The sequence below is a fragment of the Colius striatus genome, unplaced genomic scaffold (assembly GCF_028858725.1).
Source record: "Colius striatus isolate bColStr4 unplaced genomic scaffold, bColStr4.1.hap1 scaffold_220, whole genome shotgun sequence".
Classification (NCBI taxonomy): domain Eukaryota; kingdom Metazoa; phylum Chordata; class Aves; order Coliiformes; family Coliidae; genus Colius; species Colius striatus.
In genome coordinates this window covers 1-18,989 of record NW_026908510.1, presented here as the reverse complement: position 1 = coordinate 18,989, position 18,989 = coordinate 1, and the positions used below count along the sequence as shown (strand labels likewise).

The following is an 18,989-nucleotide window of genomic DNA, read 5'->3' as shown; positions in this document are numbered from 1 at the left end:
TCTGTTGTGTGGGGTTTGCAACACCCCTGAGCAGTCCTGCTGGTTTGGGCCCTGTGCCCCATCGGCTGCAGAGCTCACTGCTGGCCAGGGATGCCATTTAGGCACTCAAATCAAGCACTGCTCCTCCTACCCTGGTCCACTCTAATCAGACCTTGAGAACAATGGAACACAGAGAGGCTGTATCATCCATGGGGGAGGACAAGCATGTGGTGTATATGTAAATACCAGTAAATACCCATCAGCAGTTGAAGAATGGCTTTTAAAAAATTTAAAAATAATAATTACAAAAATCAATGCAAGAAAACAACCAGCAGGATTTTACAACTGAAACGTTGGTTTGTCTTCTCATCTATTTTTTATGAGATTGAACCACTGGAACTTGGGGACAAGATAAGCCTGACCATATTGCAACAATCTGTCCGCTACAGTTGCAGTTCTTCATGACAAGCATTCAAAGTGTTAACTAAAACCATTGAAGCAACATACCTGCCATTAAAACTTGAGTCCCAAGAAATAACTCCATGACTCTTTGCACTAGCCAGTGGAATGGCCTGTATCGCTGTTATAGGTGGGAGTTGCTGTCTGCGGCTCGGCCAGCGTGCAGGGCAGAGACTAATGCTTTTTTCCTTTTCTTTCCTTGCCTTGCTTTGCCCTGGATTGCATCGGGATCGTGCTGCAGATGATGAACCAGCTGGGCCAATGTAAGTGCAATGTAAGAAAAAAAGTTACTGAGCTTCTCCAGAGGGTTTGTGTGAGTTTACACAATGTGAGGTGGGGCAATACCGATGGTAATGGGCCCTTCAATTTGCCATTTGTTAGCACTGGAGCAAAGGACAGGGATGTCTGCAGGTCCTGGATGGAAGAGCAAACGTTGCTGAAAGAGTTGGGAATAATCAGTTGGTTGCTGAGGTGGCAGCAAAGGTGACGAGCTGTCCCCTGCAGACTAGTTGTGGAGCTTCAGTTCATTCAGCAAGTTGGCTTTTATACAGATCATAGAATCATAGAATGGTAGGGTTGGAAGGGACCTTTAGAGATCATCTAGTCCAACCCCCCTGCAGGATCAGGTCACACAGGAACATGTCCAGGTGGGTTTTGAAGACTTCCAGAGGAGACTCCACACCCTCTCTGGGCAGCCTGTGCCAGGGCTCCCTCACATGAACAGTAAAATAGATTTTTCTTATGTTCAAATGGAACTTTGTGTGTTCCAGCTTCATCCCATTACCCTCGTCCTGTCACTAGATGCAACGGAAAAAAAAAGGATGCCCCAACCTCCTGACACCCACCATTTAGATACTTGTGAATATTGAGATTGCCCCCGTAGTCTTACCTAGACTAAACAGTCGTATGCTGCTGGCATGTTTCTTGTATGGTCCACTATTGAATTCAAGAAATGATTCACGAGGAGCAGATGAGAGGCAACAGCAACAAGTTGTGCCAGGAGAGGAGGCCCTTACATAGAAGACTTTTTTTTTTTTACTGTGAGCACAATCCTTCCTGAGATCAGCCTCCCCTGGTTTGTGGTGGCATCCCCATCACTGGAAGTTTTCAAGACATCTTGTGTCTGGACAGGGTGCTGGATGGTCTCACCTGTGCTCCCTTTCCCATGAAAGGCTGGACCAGATGATCTTTGGAAGCTCATTCCAGTCTGGACTGTTCAGAGCCTGAGATGTGATCTCCTGACTGCCTGGGGTGGCTGATCATAAGCAAATATCATAAGCAAAAACTGCTTCAGTGGTGAAACTGGGATGCAAAACGGCAGCTGTAGGAGGTGGACTGCACCATGTGAGAAGGTGGCAAGAGGCCAAGTCTTGAAATGGTGTTGGCTGTAGCCACCTGAGTTAAGAGGAAGAATGAAATGCTGTTTAACTTCTTATGTACACACACATTTTTTCCCCTGCTTGTGATTGATTTTGGTGCTTTTTTTTTATTGTTTCTTTCTCCAGGAAAACCAATTCTACAAACAATCATAAAGATAAAAACTTACGCCAGAGAAACACAAACTAAAAATGCTTATCATGTAAGTATGACTCAAAGACAAGTTGGAAATGGGCAGGCTAGAGCCCTCCTTTCTCTGTAGTGGTTGGGGTGCGTAAACATCACTTACTCCACATATTGAAACGTTACCAGCTGCTCCAAGGATGGCTCTGGCCCTCCTGCCCCATTCTGCAGGGCACTGGGGGTTACCACGAGATTATTTTCATAAACTACTTGGGTAGTTTCATGAGTCAGTAGCTGTTGAACTCCACATAATCACTACTACTACTAATAAAAGAAAATCTCCAATCCCTTCATTGCTCAGTCCCAAACCTGGGCACTCCCCCAAGTCAGGAGCCTCTCCTCTCCCCACCACAGGCTGGAAGGGCAGCTGCACTTGGCTTGCGCGCCGGGACGGGACGGGCACGGGCATTGACTAGCACCTTTTCTTGTTTCTTTTTTAGAGCTTTAAGTTTCTGAGAGACTGATGGCAATATGACCTGCTAAATTTAAGGGTTGGAACTCTTGGTTCTAGAACTCCAGTTCTGTCCGATTTACTTTATTTTCCTTTTCAAGTGAGCAACAATATGACTGTCTAAAGCATGCCTTATTTAGCCTCTCCTGTAAGGATGACCTAGCCAGATAAGTTTTAATAATGCTTCAGTGTAGAAGGCGTAAACTATTTTGGGCTTGATGTGCTGTGAATGTTACTTCTTTTTTTTCCCCCCCTGACTATTTAAACATTAGAAGTAGTGTCAGTCTGTTCACGCATGCGCCGTTTTATACCTCCTGTCGCTGTTAAAATTGGCAAAGCTCTAAAACGCACTGCTGCCATCTCGTGATCCTTTTTGTAAAGTACAGCAAAAGTTAATAAACATATACGGTATATATTTATATTTGGGGGAGGGGGGAAACCAAAATACAGTACTTGTGTTTCATTTTTAAGCTGCTGATATTCATTCCTTACTGTATGTCTGAAAGATGAGAGAATTGTACTGTTCTGGGACTTAGAGAAATAATACAAATCGAAATTATCTCAAGGGCTTAACCTATGGAGAGACTGAGGTGTCATCAGACTTCAAAGGCTGGAACGGTTGGACGTGGTAGTGGAATGCAGTTGAAAACAAAAACAAACCTTTAGTTTATAAATATATATATATATGATTGCTTTTTAAGTGATTTTTTTTCTCTTTTGTTAACTCACGTAAATTCTCAAATCCTTTTGCACTGATGTGTTCAACATATTCTTGTACATTCAATTCAGGCAAACTTTTATAAGTTTTTCTCTTTTTTTGGTTTTGTTTAAATGATGAAATGTTACAGCATGGTGATATTCTATGCAATTAGTTACACTCTTTAGTTTGACACTGTAATTTCCATGATTTAAAGATTGTAGAAATAGACCTAACAGGGTTCTCATGATGTGTGTAACTGTAGATGCATGAACTTGTGTTCTGTGTATTTGTTGAAGTGCAATGATGTATAAAAAGTGGATTCACCTGTTTTTAAAAATAAAACACTGACCAAAAAAAAAACCTGCCCGAGACTTTTTCAAACATTTAATCACACTTAGGCTTACGCATCCCGAGTGCTGGGCGGCCCGGCAGCCGCGCTCCAGAGGCAACAGGCTTGTGTTTCTCAGCCCTCTGTGAGTGTTTTCAGTTCTTTCTCCACATCTTCCACAAATGCTGGGAAATTCTGGTCCATAAGACAGAAGCGAATGAAGGGCCCCAGCTCTCCGGCCTGCCACACTGAGTGCTGGTACACGAGTGGCAGAGCAGATGTCTTCAGCACCGACTGCAGAAGTGAACAAAAACAACCCAAAAGTCCTGTGCTGATCTCTGCCATCAAAAGTGATGCTGTGTGGGTTCCATGGCACCGCAGCTATCAAGAGCCCACATTGCTATAGAACAAGGCTTTGCTATGACCTCTGTCTTGTGCACAGCCTGTCTGGCAGAGAAATCCTGTCTGCACCTGGCACTGATCACATGAAAGCTTTTACACACCTTTCAACCCTTTGCCATTTATTTAAGTCAGTCTCCTGGTGACCAGCTGCCTCATAAGCACTTGGTCTGTGTGAGACAAAGGACCCCATATGAAGCAGATGTGCTGGCACTTCACCTGTGTTAAGGATGACCCAATACGTGTCTCAACTTAGTGAGATGACTGATGAAATGAATGATGGGGCTTTTAAAGTTAAAACTTCCTTTTCATGCCTGTGTAACCCCCTCCCCCAGCTTTTCCCCTTTGTGCTGGGCAAACAACATGCATGACGCCACTTCTCAGTGTAAAACTAGTGGCAGCGCAGAGCAGATGCCCATGAGCTGAGGAGGTGGAAGCCTGAGCACCCCCAGGACTCATCACTGCCATCAGACACAGATCTGCTGGAGAGATGCATGAGTCCAACAGATTGGTAGGTTATCAGGCAGTTCCCAGCACTGCCACATCCTGCACTGCTGCTCCTGTGCAACAGTCCTGACTCAAACTTGAGGGGCTGGAGGGGGCTGCTAGCTTTCCCGTGGGATGTAAGATGGGCTAAAGGAGTAGTAGGCTACAAAGGTGATGAGTGGACTGGAATATCTCTTAGGAGGAAAGGCTGCAAGACATGATGCTGAGAGGGGCCCTCATCAATGCTGATAATCACCTAAAGGGCTGGTGTCACGAGGATGGTGCCAGTCTTTTTTCTGCGATGCCCACTGACGGGCACAAGCTAGAAGTTCTGCTGGAACCTAAGGAGAAACTTCTTTGGTGCTGAAGTGAGGGAGCTCTGGCACAGGCTGCCCAGGGAGGTTGTGGAGTCTCCTCTGGAGGTTTCCAAACCCACCTGGACACGTCCCATGCAACCTGATCGAGGTGCACCTGCTTTAGCAGGGGGTTGGACTGAATGATCTCCAGAGGTCCTTTTGAGCCCTGACCATTCTGGGATTGTGTAACTTCAGTTCAGAGGCCCTGCTGCAGCCAGGACTACCACTCCTTCTAAATGTGTTAATGGCTGTACAAAATCTTCCCATTGTTGGTGAGGCCTCATCTGGAGTCCTGTGTCTAGTTGTGGGCTCCTCAGCTCTAGAGGGACAGGGAAGTGCTGGATAGAGTCCAGTGCAGGGCCACCAAGATGATCAGGGGACTGGATCATCTTCCTTATGAGGAAAGGCTGTGGGAACTGGGGCTGTTTAGTCTGGAGAAGAGGAGACTGAGGGGAGATCTTATCAACATTTACAAATATCTAAAGGGTGGGTGTCAGGAGGTTGGGACATCCCTTTTTTCTGTAGTCGCTAGCAAGAGGACAAGGGGTGATGGGATGAAGCTGGAACACAAAAAGTCCCACTTAAACATAAGAAAAAACTACTTCACTGTTGAGGTGAGGGAGCCCTGGCACAGGCTGCCCAGGGAGGGTGTGGAGGCTCCTTCCTTGGAGGTCTTCAAGACCCGCCTGGACATGTTCCTATGCGACCTGATCTAGGTGAACCTGCTTCTGCCAGGGGGGTTGGACTAGATGATCTCTAAAGGTCCCATCCAACCCTACCATTCTATGATTCTATGACCATTCTATGATCAGCAGGACTGCCAGCTTAGATTTCTGGAGGGAGGCTTTGAATTGTTTAGGAAGTTGGTAGCCAGTGACCCTTGGGAGACGGTCCTGAAGGGCAAAGGAGTCCAAGAAGGCTGGACATTCTTCAAGAAGGAAATCTTAAAGGTGCAGGATCAAGCTGTGCTTATGTGCAGGAAAGTGAGCCAGCAGGCCAGAAGACCACCCTGGCTGAACAGGGAGCTTCTGCTGGAGCTCAGGAGGAAAAGGGGAATCTATGATCTCTGGAAGAAAGGTCAGGCAGCCCAGGAGAACTACTAGGTTGTGAAGGAGAAAATTCGAAGGGCCAAGGCTCAGCTTGAAGTTGAGCTGGCCACTAGTATAAAAGACAGCAAGAAAAGTTTCTACAGATATATTAGCATCAAATGGAGGACGATGGGGAATCTTCACTGTTTAATGTATGAAGAGGGAAACATAGTGAGCAAGGAGGAAGAAAACACTGAGGTACTAAATGCCTTCTTTGCCTCAGTCTTCAGTACTAAAACCAGGCCTTCTCTGGGCACTCGTCCACCAGAGCCAGAAGACAGGGATGGGGGACAGACTGAAGGCACCTTAGTCCAGGAGGAAATGGTGTGTGACCTGCTGCTCCACCTCTACAGGCAAAAGTCAATGGGGCCAGATGGAATCCACCTGAGGGTGCTGAAGGAGCTGGTGGAAGTGTTTGCCAACCACTCTCCATCACCTACCAGCAGTCCTGACTGACTGGGGAGGTCCCAGAGGACTGGAGGATGGCTAATTGACCCCCATCTAAAAGAATGGTGAGAAGGAGTATCCTGGGACCTACAGGTCTGTCAGCCTGACCTCAGTATCAGGGAGGGTTATGGAACAGATAATCCTGAGTGCCACTGTGAGGCACACACAGGTTAACCAAAGGTTCAGGCCCAGTCAAAATGGCTTTATGAAAAGCAGGTCCTGTTTAACCAACCTCATCTCCTATAACAAGATGATTCGCTTAGTGGATTAGGGAAAAGCTGTGACTATGGTCTTCCTGGACTTCAGTAAAGCCTTTAACACAGTCTCCCACAGCATCCTCCTAGAGGAATTAGCTGCCCATGGCTTGGATGGACATACTCTGAGATGGGTAAAAAACTGTCTGGATTGCCTGGCCCAGACTTCAGAGCTGTCTTGTGGAAAAGGACCTGGGGGTGTTAATCAACAGCCAGCTGAACATGAGCCAGCAGTGTGCCCAGGTGGCCAAGAAGGCCAATGGCATCCTGGCCTGTCATGAAAACTAGTGATCGTTGAGACCACATGTGATAGCCAAGACATCATCCTGTGGTGCGCACACCTACAAATCACTGTGTCCAATTCTACAACTTCACGACATTGATGGACTGGATGAGTGTCAGAGATGGCAACAAAGCTGGTGAGGGTTCTAGAGAACAAGCTTGATGAGAGCTGCTGAGGGGGCTGGGGATGTTCAGCCTAGAGGAGGCTGAAAGGAGATATGATCACTCTCTACAACTACTTGAAAGGGGAGTTGTAGTGAGGTGGGTGGTCAATCTTTTATCTCCAGTAATGAATGATAGGACACAAGGAAATGGGCTCAAGTTGCTCCAGGGAAAGTTTAGATTGGACAATAGGAAGAACTTTCTCACCAAGAGGGTTATTAAGCATTGGAACGGGCGCCCAGGGAGGTGGTGGAGTCACCACCCCTAGAGATATTCAACAGATGCGCAGATGAAGTACTGAGGGACATTGTTTAGTTGGTGAACCTGGCAGTGTGAGGTGAGCAGTCGGACTTGATCTTAAAGGTCTCTTCCAATTGTAACGATTCTATGATGATTCTATGATTCAGACCTCACTGGCTCCTCAGCCTTTAATTTGCTTTACCTGTCTGTGCTAAGGTCATGAAAACAGCAGCAATTATGGATGCTTTTGGGATACCTGGCATAGGACAACAGGTGCGAAAAAACTCACTCCAATGTTTTTCATGGTGAGGTAGGTATGAGGTGCAGAGGTGAGCCAAGGTGAATGGTGTTAGTACAAGGGGAATGCCTGACACTTTAAATCTTGCTTTAAAAGCCTTGTCACACATAGGTTGGTCTCTTTCTTTGATGCGCTGACAGGGGCAGTGCTGGGGATGCTCTCTTCGGGGATGCTCAGGACTGCTGTTACGTCCAGCCAGGCCCGTTACCTGCTGCTTGAACCCAGATCAGTGCATGACAACGGGCAGATGAGCTGGGCACACTCACAGCTGCAGCATGGCTGTGTTTGACTTGTGAGAGGATTATATAAAACCTCCCATTTTTTTCTGATCTTACTGGTTCATAAAGCACTATTGCTCTCTTCCCAGGACAGAAAAATATCCTGAAAGATTGTTACCTTTTTTAAAATGAGGATGAGAATGTGAAGATGCAGCGCTTCTGCTGGCATCCTGCAGTGGGGAAATGGGGCATGTTCCAGAGCAGCAGATGAAAGGGCTTTTCTCAAGTTCAAGTAGGGAAAAGAAATTCAGCCCTGAGAAAACTTGGCATGGCAAGCCTGTGAGGCAATGTAGGGAGGATTCCAGCTCAGCACAGTTGCCTTGAGCTGACCAAGAAGCAGAGGGACAAGTAGAGGAGGATGTAGGAAACTACTATATCCAGGAGTCCTTTTGTGCTGGGGAATTTGTTAGTAGTGCAAGCAAGAGGTGGATGAATGTATGCAGCAGAGGCCCTGCTGGCAGAGAGCCTTGTTTGAAGCAGGTACTGTGCTCTCACAAGAACCACAGAACAGCAGTTTTTAGAAGTAAAGTTATCATGTTGGCATTACTGTACATTTCCCATTGCTTCTATAGCATAGATTAGTCATGAAAAATATGGTGGCTAAAGGCAGAGACTGCTTTGTTGGGTCATGCTCACTGCACTGTGCAAGGACAAAAGAACTGCTGGGAACCAAAGAGCAAGTGCTCCACACAGAGAGGGAAGTACAGGGAACTGTGCTTTCTTGAGAGAGGTGTTGAAAAGGCTTTTCTGGGTTTAAGAGATGATAGACTTGTAATAGGGAGCATAGCAATTGTCTCTTACATCAGTGATGTGCAGAAACATTGACTTGATCATCCTAATATGGAAAAAGGGTAAGAAAGTCTCATAGAAGCAACTGCACAAAACCAGAGTCTGGAAACAGGAGCATTTTCTCACAAATTTACAGTGAACAGGCAGCAGTTACCTTCCAGTTATTCCTAAACACAGCCTCACCCTGGGCTTCTAAGGGAAGCAGACAGCTGAACCAGGGGATTGCTGGCTGTGGGACAAGGATAGCTGATCCTGTCAGACTGAAGCTGTGACCTCAAAAGTGACTTCTGCAGTCTAATAACTGACAGAATCACAGAATCTTAAGGGTTGGAAGGGACCTCAAAAGATCATCTAACCCAACCCCCCTGCCAGAGCAGGACCACCTACAGTAGGTCACACAGGAACTCATCCAAGTGGGTTTTGAATGTTCCAAGAGAAGGAGACTAAACAACCCATCTGTGCAGCCTGTTCCAGTGCTCTGTCACCCTCACAGTGAATAAATTCTTCCGTGTATTTCTTTGAAACCTCTTGTGTTCCAGCTTACACCCATTGCCCCTTGTCCTATCATTGGCCATCACTGAGAACAGCCTGGCTCCATCCTACTGACACCCATCCTTTACATATTTGTAAACATTAATGAGCTCACCCCTCAGTCTCCTTCAAGCTAAAGAGTCCCAGCTATCTCAGCCTTTCATCATAAAGAAGATGCTCCACTCCATCATATTGGTGGCTCTGCGCTGAGCTCTCTCCAGCAGCTCCCTGTCCTTCTTGAACTGAGGGGCCCAGAACTGGACACAATATTCCAGATGTGGTCTCACAAGGGCAGAGTAGAGGGGGAAGAGAACCTCTCTCCACCTACTGCCCACAGCCCTTCTAATACACCCCAGGATGCCATTGACCTTCGTGGCCACAAGGACACATTGCTGGCTCATGGTCATCCTGCTGCCCATCCAGACCTCCAGGTCCCTTTCCCCTACACTACTCTCTAACAGTTCATTCCCCAACCTGTACTGGTACATGGGATTATTCTTTCCCAGATGCAAGTCTCTGCACTGGCCCTTGTTGAGTTTCATTGGATTTCTCCCTGCCCAACTCTCCAGCCTGTCCAGGTCTCATTGAATGGCAGCACAGCCTTCTGGTGTGTCAGCCACTTCCCCCAGTTTAGTATCATCAGCAAACTTGCTGACAGTGCCCTTTGTTCTCTCATCTAGGTAATTAATGAATATATTCAACAGTACCAGTCCCAGCACTGACCCCTGAGGGACTCCACCAAATACAGACCCTGCCCCATTGATCACCACTCTTTGCCCTCTTCCCTTCAACCAGTTAACAATCCACCTCACTACCTGATCATTCAGCCCACACTGTCTCAGTTTTGCTGCCAGGAGGCTGTGGGAGGCAGTGTCAAATGCTTTACTGAAATCCAGATAAACCACATGCACTGCACTACCACCATCTATCCACCTGCTTACATCTCCATAAAAGGCTATCAGGTTGGTCAAACGTGACTTCCCTTTGCTAAAGCCATGTTGACTGCTCCTAATGACCCTCTTGTCCTTTAAATGCCTGGAGACAGCACCCAGGATAAGTTGTTCCATCACCTTTCCAGGGATAGAGGTGAGGCTGACTGGTCTGTAGTTACCCAGCTCCTCTCTTACCCTCTTTGATGACATTTGCTTTCCTCCAGTCCTCAGGCACCTCTCCTGTTCTCCATGACTTACTGAAGATGATGGAGAGTGGTTTAGCAATGACTTCTGCCAGCTCCCTCAGCACCTGCAGGTGCATCCCATCGGGGCCCATGGATTTATGTACATACAGATTACTCAACTGATCCTCAACCCAGTGCCCATCAGCCAAACAAAACTCCTCCTTTAACCTGACTTCCTCTGGAGTTTGGGGCTCCTGAGGACAGCCTCCAGCAGTATAGATAGAGGCAAAGAAGACATTGAGACAAAGCTGCTTCTTCAGATGTGACCTCTGGGTAGTTGGTGGCTTTCAGCGTGACATTTTTTCTTACACAAATGGCATAATTGCACCGTGAAAAATCTGGGCTTGCAGTTTCTTTCCTAGCTCCAGCTCATTGCATGTGCTTTTTTTGGTACAGATGATGGCATCCTCATTTTCGGTGAAGACATTTACCAAATGTTTACAGAACTTGAGATAGTTTGCTCCCCAAGTGATTCAGTTACAGGATCTAAATACTCTTTTTTTTTTTTTTACCTGTGCTAGCTGTATTACAGATCTTCTTTCTCCAAGACTTGCACAGGAATCTGGTAGAGGCTCATCTGGCTACAAAATACCAAATGCAAATAAGGGCTTGTTACAAAGCAGAGTGTGGGTATGTGCAAGAAGGGAAGTATTTCCATTTTTAGAGACAACGGGCAGAGAATGTGCTCAGCTACCTTATGCAGTAAAAAGGCTCTTTTTTTTATGGAACCTGAACACACATCTGCTCAAGGCTTGGAAAAGGAAAGACATGAAATAAGGAGCCTGTAGTTAAAACTGTCATGTCTAAGCTAAGGTAACTTTTAAACTACTTATGTGAAGTAGCTGTACAAAATGCTGTGCATGAATGCTCTCCAGGAGAAGGCTTCTTGCCTGAGTTGTCAGTTCTATTTTCTGAGTGAAGTTTTCATTCTGCCTTCTGGAGCAAGAGACATCATTCACACCAACAGCACAACTCTTGGTGTTTAGTAAGATTCTGCCATGAAATACTTCCTTTATCTTTCATTCTGTTCTTTAGCTGATGAGGAAATGTGCCAAGCCCAAAGTACAGGTAATTAACTCAAAGATCAAACAATAGGTCTTGAATACCAGTTGTTGAAGGTCTCCCTTATGCCTTTTTGGAAATGGTGTGAGTCAGGTTAGCAAGGTATGTTTTTTATCCCTCCATCCTTTCTCTACCAAATAGGATTCCAGTGTCCAGTGGAGTAGGACCTTCACATATTCTATGATGAAAATTATGTACCTGAAAGCTTTGACATTCCTTTTACAGGGCTCAGTCTTGGTCCCAATATTTTTATCACTTACCACAGAGCTTTCCTGGCTAAACTAGCTGCAGAGATGGTTTTAGAGGTTGTAAATGTGATCCTCTGGATACCCAGGAGAGCATATATTTAAGAGTCACCCTCTCAAATACTAATTGGCTTTGGCTTTTTCATTTACCTTTGGTCTTTGCCTTGGAGAGGGGAAACATTCTATTCCCACCCCAAAATCTTACTTCAGTGTGTCTGATTGTTTTTCATATCCTGTATTCTTAACCTGAAGAGTTACAAAAAAAAACATGTCTATGACTCCATCAGTGTGGATTTCTGCTGACTGTTGGGAAACAAAAATTGTTGGGTCTCATCTTCTGCCCCCTATTCTTGTGTACCCAGCAGATACGATCTTTCACTAAACTGTACTACCATCTGATTGGGAATTGGTAACACTTGGGCTTGCAGTGCTTGCTGCTATTTCTTTTAATGAGTAGTAATTTCCTACGTTTGCAGAATTTGCCTTGCAGAATTTTTTCTCTTCAAGCTCCCTAGCTAAGGAGGAGTTCAAAACCCAGAACAAAGCTTTTTTTCTCACCTATAAATCTCATTTTATGTGCTTGCTGATATTCCTCCTGTGATCACGTGAAATGTGTGTAACAATTTTGTTATTAGTGACCTCTTGGGAGGCCAAAATGGAGAGATTGGATTGCTCTGGGAGTTGTTGCAATAAGCTTTGAGGAGTTAAGACTCTATTTTTGAGCCTCGTTCTCCTCACTTTTTTGAGGTGTGCCAAGTAAATGGGAAGATGACAGCCAGCTTCAGCCACTGGCTTCTGGAACAACTCTACTCTTCACTAACAAGGTTTCCCTGCAGGCAAACTGACTTTTTGATTTATCATATTGTATTTCCTATAGATGGTCTCACAGTTAAAAAAAAAAATCTTCAGAAGTAAAAAACTGCCAGTTACAGATCTAATAGTTGATGATTTTTCTATTTTTCTGCCCCTTTGTTCTCACTCACTACAAGTAGTGCTGGTGTATACCTGCTTTCCAACGTTGGCTGGCTGACTGAGGCTGTGGTAGAGCTGCTGGCTCTGCTCCTCAGGGGCTTGAACCGGCACATACTCTGCAAGCTTCTGAACACAACTACAGCAATGTTCCAGCATCTGCTCTCTTGAATCTCCGCCGAACTGAATGCGAAACATGCGGCACTCATTCTGCTCAAAACCCAGAGAGAAATGAAATTAACCGTGAATTCCTTCAAACTGTTTCATTTCATTAAATATCTATTTGTTAAAGTTAGTAAGAAGGCAATAAAGTTTTGGATCACTGCACTGACTTAAAAACAAACAAGTTTTCTCTGTTGGATCTTCATTTTTTCCTAGCAGCTAAACCAGAAGACTGTGAGTCCCAGTTTGAGAATCAGTTTAAGGTAAGTGAGGACAGCCACTTGACAACAAATTAAAGGTCTAGCCAAGTGGACAAACCTCGCCATGATGACAAACATTCTACATCTCTAGCACAGAAATTAAGGTCTCACTGTTGCTGCAAGTAGTACTCTAGCATGTTATGCCAGCCTTGAACAGCTACTTGTGCCAAAAAATTAAAAGACACTAAAGTAAACAGAAGTTAACTTTGGAATCTAACCCAAAAGTTCTGGGAATAATACGTTCTGTTTAGGATTTCTGCTCTTGTCTGCATCAAACCCAGCCTTGCCTGCCTTACCTGGTCTGCCTTTGCAGAGCTGAACATATAAATTCAGTTTGAGGCTCCAGCTGAGTGCTGCTGTTACTCACAGATGCCAAGATGGTTAATGGAGTGCAAGAAACTCCAATGCATTACGTTAAGTAGTGAAATAATACTAAAAATAAACAACTCTGGATAGAACTGACCCCCAGTACAGGTTGTTGGGCTGTAGCATAATAGATAATTTTAAGGACACAAGGTCCAGCAAACTGCCCTGAAAAGGCTGGAGAGATTGCTGTGTGTGATAAGCACCTTCAGCTGATGTGAGGCAGATACATATTGAGTGCTCCTGTTTTGGGAGTGAATTAATAGGACTTTCAGTTTGATCTTAAAACTTCCAATTTAAAACCCAGTTAAAAGTACTAGAAAAGAAAGTTTTCTGAAAGTTTTTTTGTCTGACTCAGCTGATTTGAGTCTTCACCTTTCCAGGATTTCATTTCATTTCATGACTAGACATGCTGCTGGACTGCTGATGACAAGAATACCAGGATGTCTTCTGCTTGAAAGATGTTTGTCTCAAAGATGAACCAAGTCTCCATGACAGCCTGTATGTTTACAGGCATGTTATTTTAAGATGCTTGTATTGCATGAAATGCTTTTTAGGGCACTGTAACCATAAAAGCTTGTCTCTGTGCCTTTTAAAGGGAAAAAATGTCAAAATATTTTGAACTGTAGCACTTACTTTACCAGTGCCCAGTTACGCTTCCTCTAAGACATCAACTTCACATAACTGAGGAGTGACTAGACGATGTGCCAGACAGGTTGAGTTTTCATTAAGATGCCAGAAAGGTGACTTGTATCTGAACTTGAATTCCTTTTGGAGACTTTCAAAGAACTTTTGTTTTAGTTACCCCTCCAAATACTTAACATCCCTTTTCAGTCCAAGCTACTTGTCTTACCCTCCGCTTTTTCACAAGGAATGCTAAGTACTTAAGATTGAAGTTTATAAACAACAACAGTCTTTGTAAATTAGATATTTTTCCTTTCTGGAGAGAGGACACTCAAATTCAACTGAGATGATGTTAAGTTTTAGCATCAAGTACTGTGTACCTGAACTATACAAGAGCTGAAGTATTAAGGAAATTCGAGGTCACTTGGATCATCAAATTTGCACTTTGTCCTGTACTGAGGCAAGGAGCTTGATGAGGACAGTAAGAAGGAAAATTACTTAATGCAAGAATATTAACATTTGTCTTGCTACTGTTTACAAATGGTTTCATTTTGAAAAGATTTTCTACACAGAGGCACCTCAAAGGCAAATGAGAGCCAGGATCAGTAGCGGTGGAGCTGTGTGAGACAGGGCCAGGCCTGTGAGGGACAGGGGTGCATCCGGCAGGTATAGCAGCACTCTTGGACACTGAGAGAAGTTCCCACAGCTGAGTTCTATATGATCTACAACACATATCTTCTCTATGTGTCTTGTTCCTTCAAGTATATTAACACTAAGCTTCTCAAAAGAGTTAAGAAACTCATTCTGCTAGCTGAGTGTCCTATTCAAATCCTATTTCTTAAGGTGTAAGTTTGACCATAAATGCAATACGAATTACTTAGAAAAAAACAAGAACAAGATAAATCAGAAATGGCAGTGCAAGAGTGAGCTGCCCATCGTCCTTAGCTGCACTCAGATTTAGGAACTGCTTTTTGAAAACATGGGTTGCCTTCCTCTGCTTGACTCTTGCCTTACTTGTGTCTAGCAGGGCTGAGACATGAGCCCTTACCACAGTGGCTGGCTCCTGGATTTTTTTAGAAAATATTTTTGAAGATTAGCACAGAGCTTCAAATGCTGCCAGCATTTAAGGAATCACTTCAGCTACATTTTAGAACGTAGAGAAGCACTGCAGTGCCACTAAATCCAGTTTAAGTCATGTGGATTTATGTAAGTCAACATTTAGATGCACCAAATTCATTTAAGACTCCACTAATGGTCCTCCTTTCCTGACTGTCCCTCGGAGCTTGGCTCAAGTCTCAAAGTCATTATGATTTTGATTTTGTGTTTCTTGTGAAATGTAGCAGAATCTGTGTTGGGGAACTGGTTCGATTACCCATCATGGAAACTGATGATCTACTGATTAATCAGAACTAATTACTGCAACAGCTTCTTCAGTGACAGACCATATTTTGTAAAAATTTGACAAAAATCAGAGAGCAAAAGTATTTTGCTTTCAGACAAGCATAACCCATGAATTCGTAACAGTTTAAGATACTTATTTCTGCAGTTCCTGCTGCTGCCGTTACCCTGGGCTTATTCTGAAACAAGCCAGTCCTTATATTTAAACATTTATTATGCCTTTTGCTTTTATCTTCCAATTAGCAAGGCATCTTCCCCACTGCAGACTATATTGTTTGGTTCGTAATACCCCAGGAAGAAATATTTATGCATCTTTCATAAAGAAATTAGATAGAAGATACAAATACAACTAAATGGGAATTACTCCAGATTTCAGCTATTCTGGATATTGCTATTATCTGCAATGACAAGAACCCCTTGGGGGAGAGGGCCAGAACACTTCCAAATGGTTGAGATGTTTTTATGCCTTAACGGTGTTGTGAACAGTGCAAAAGGATAAACTGGTCTCTAGTACTGAACAAGGTGCTCATCATCTTTTCCCCAAATCCTCATTTCTACCTTAGCAATGAATTCTCTTGTCAAGTAGAGATGGTTCAACTAGAGGCAGCTGCTTCTGCTGAAACAACAGAGCCTAGAAACTAAGGGGAGAAGGGAGAGCTCTTCCCATCTTGAAACAGGCTTTGTTCCTGAAAAACCTGGTGAGTGCATGGTGTAAAAGAATAAGGAATTTCTCACAGTTCATGTAAAAAGTAAGAAAGCTGAGATTTATAGATCAGTTGGTAACAAGCAAGTGCCAGTTAGTTATTTAAAGGCTGACCAATGCCTTTTCATGAGATCTGAGGGCCAGACAGGAAACCTTGGCCCCCTACACCGCCTTGAATGCCAAATACTTGCCACCACTCTGCCAGGTGCCTAAATAATTGTTTGTTTAGATACTTTGCCAAAGTGAAGCCTGACTTGTAGCTAACATGCTTCTGTATGTGTAAGAGAATCCCTTCATTTTTTTAACTGTTAAGCATGGCAGATAGATTGTAGCTAACTCTCAGCAGTCTGAAAGCCCTAAATATAACCCAGTTATAGAAGACATTAAGATGATTCAATCCATTCTTGTTTAATATCTAGAGTAAAAAATATTTTAATTTATATAATTTACAGTATCTCAGAACTTTGGGTTTATTTTATATAATATTAAGAAATCTTATAAAGAACTGTTTGCTATTAGAAATATTAAAAGCAACTCAACTTCCCTTTGACTGTGCACGAAGGAGCAGGCAGTCTGCTCTTCTTGCTATTTGTAGCCACTTGTGGGAATTGATTAATGAAAAGCCTTCCTGAAACAAAGCAGAACACAACCTACTTGCACTGCAAACATGCAACACTCTGAAGTACACATGTATATGATGTAATTTAATCCCTAACAAAGATTAGTCATCTGCATACCTGCAACTTCCCCCACTAGGAATTAAATCTCATTCTATCACTCCAGTAAAGACACTATGTCAAGGTACATTCTAATTTCCATATACATTTCTGTTTGTGCATGTGATGAAATCTGTGTCCATGTGATTAAATTCTGTTTGTGCATGTGCTGCATCATGAAATGCATAATAAATCAGCTGCAATAGACAGCTTGAAATTCTTCTGCATCCCCTGAAGTTGCTGGAGAGGGCAGCAGAGGGGAGGCACAGCTGAGAAATGAGACAGGAGGTGGTTTACTTAAGGTCCAGAGAGGCATTTTCTATATGTGGACTTCAGGTAAACAAGAAGCAGCTTTGATAACTTGATACAGATGATTTTATACTCCAGTTGCCATAACTGTCAGTCTCTTCAAAGAAGACAAGACTGCTTAGCATTCTATAAAAATACCTCAGGAAGCTGAAAACCTGATATAAAAATTGCAACACAATGGCCTTGGTCTCCCAAGGTACTTTCCCCAGACTGCCACAAAGTCATTCAATAGCAAAGTCCAGTGGGGCTGGGGGGGCCCAAACAAATTTACAGGCAGGGAGGAAATTGCCTAGTTTCAGAAATTATCTGAACGCAAGTTTTCAATGACCACAGCTTTTCTCATGGGGTGCTTTTTGTACATGTCCCAAGGGTCAGGAGCCACAAGTCATGTCTATTTTGGACTGTCAGCAGTGTGGTTTTGCAGAGTCAATATCCATCTCATGCAGGTCCAGGTTGGAAAAGTATCTGCCATTCAATTTCGGTACAAGAAGTCACCTTGGTAAGACACTGCACTGGCATTATAGTGTCATGCAGATCGGACAACAGGTAGTGGACAAAAGCCGGAACACAAAAAGTTCCATCTAAACATAAGGAAAAACTTCTTTATGTAAGGGTGAGGGAGTCCTGGCACAGGCTGCCCAAGAAGGGTGTAGAGTTTCCTTCTCTGGAGGTTTCCAAACCCACCCAGACACGTTCCTCTGTGACCTGATCTAGGTGGACCTGCAGGGGGTTGGACTGGATGATCTCTAGTATTCTCTTCCAACTCCTACCATTCTGTGATTCTGTAATTGCATGTGCCTTTTTAGCTGAACTTTTACAAGAGGAATGTCTGACAAGCAATGAACCAAAGACAAACTGGATCACAGACACATAGCTGATCAGACACCTGCTAAGACAGACCCCTTAATGATAAGATGAAATGCAAGTATCATTCCCAAAATATTTCACATCAGAGGGACAAAAGACTATTCCCCTGTTCTGTAAGAATAGGTGTTGACAGCAGGTAAGACAGGCCAGTCCCTTGCAGCATGTCCATTTGCCCTGGGCACACACAGAATCCCTCAAAATAGAACTTGCAAAGATGTGAGAAGCCTTGAGGTCAAAAAAACAACAAGAGCTCAGTTTGCAAGCAATGGGAAGTACCAAGATATTCTGTGTTCTTACAGGAATTAGAAAAGGAATCTGGATCCAAAGAGGGACAAACTGCAAATGATAGACTTCACAACAGAAAAGTGTCTTACTTGCTACACTGGTGGTTGCCAGCTGCACTACTGCTCAAACAGTGGAACAGGAGGCCTCCTCTAGTACCCTGAGGCTGCCACATACAGACAAAATCCTCTCTGATGTCAAACAGTAGGAAGTCTCTGAAGCAGGTCAGTTTGTCATGCATTCTGAATGTAAGGAACCCTGTGAAATACCTTCCTCCTCTGTACACTCATACTTTGGGGGGCTGCAGTTTTAGCCTCTTTAGAAACACCTGCCCAATGAGAGCTTAGTGTATGGCCATTATGGAGGAAAGAGGGTGTGGGGGGTGTGGTAGTGGTTAAGGGAGATGATACTGAGCAGAATGCTTGAGGGATAAGATGAGCAGGCTAAGAAAAATGTGTGAATATGTGTGAAGCAGTGCTGAAACAGTTCTAGAATAGTCAGTAGCATTGATGTCATATTTTCATTTGCACTATCGAATATGTTCATTTTAAATTGGATAAGGACATTCATGCCTACAGAGTTTTGTCTCAAAAGATTATTTAATGCTGAAAATGGAAAAGCACCATTAAGTTTGACTAGTGATTGTGCACAACAGGAAGTTATGTTAAACAAAATTTCAATTGTGACTACACCATGGAAATAGCGGCATCTGTGACAGCAAAAAAATCATGATTAATTGTGCATATGCATCACAAAGAGGTCCCA

General features: G+C 43.9%; 1 protein-coding gene and 1 long non-coding RNA gene across 2 annotated transcripts; one reads left to right on the top strand and one right to left on the bottom strand.

The window, feature by feature from the left end:
• The first annotated feature begins 75 nt into the window (after positions 1-75).
• Positions 76-3,524, top strand: LOC133629185 (uncharacterized). The gene is made up of 3 exons (XR_009820980.1): positions 76-701; positions 1,944-2,017; positions 2,439-3,524. It is a non-coding gene; the product is annotated as an uncharacterized LOC133629185 (long non-coding RNA).
• Positions 3,525-3,547: 23 nt separating this feature from the next.
• Positions 3,548-12,750, bottom strand: LOC133629184 (meiotic recombination protein REC114-like; the record flags this gene model as incomplete). The annotated part of the gene is made up of 3 exons (XM_062019847.1): positions 3,548-3,771; positions 10,777-10,845; positions 12,577-12,750. Coding segments are annotated over 3 exons (402 nt in total), but the record flags the coding sequence as incomplete, so codon positions are not given.
• Positions 12,751-18,989: the final 6,239 nt, after the last annotated feature.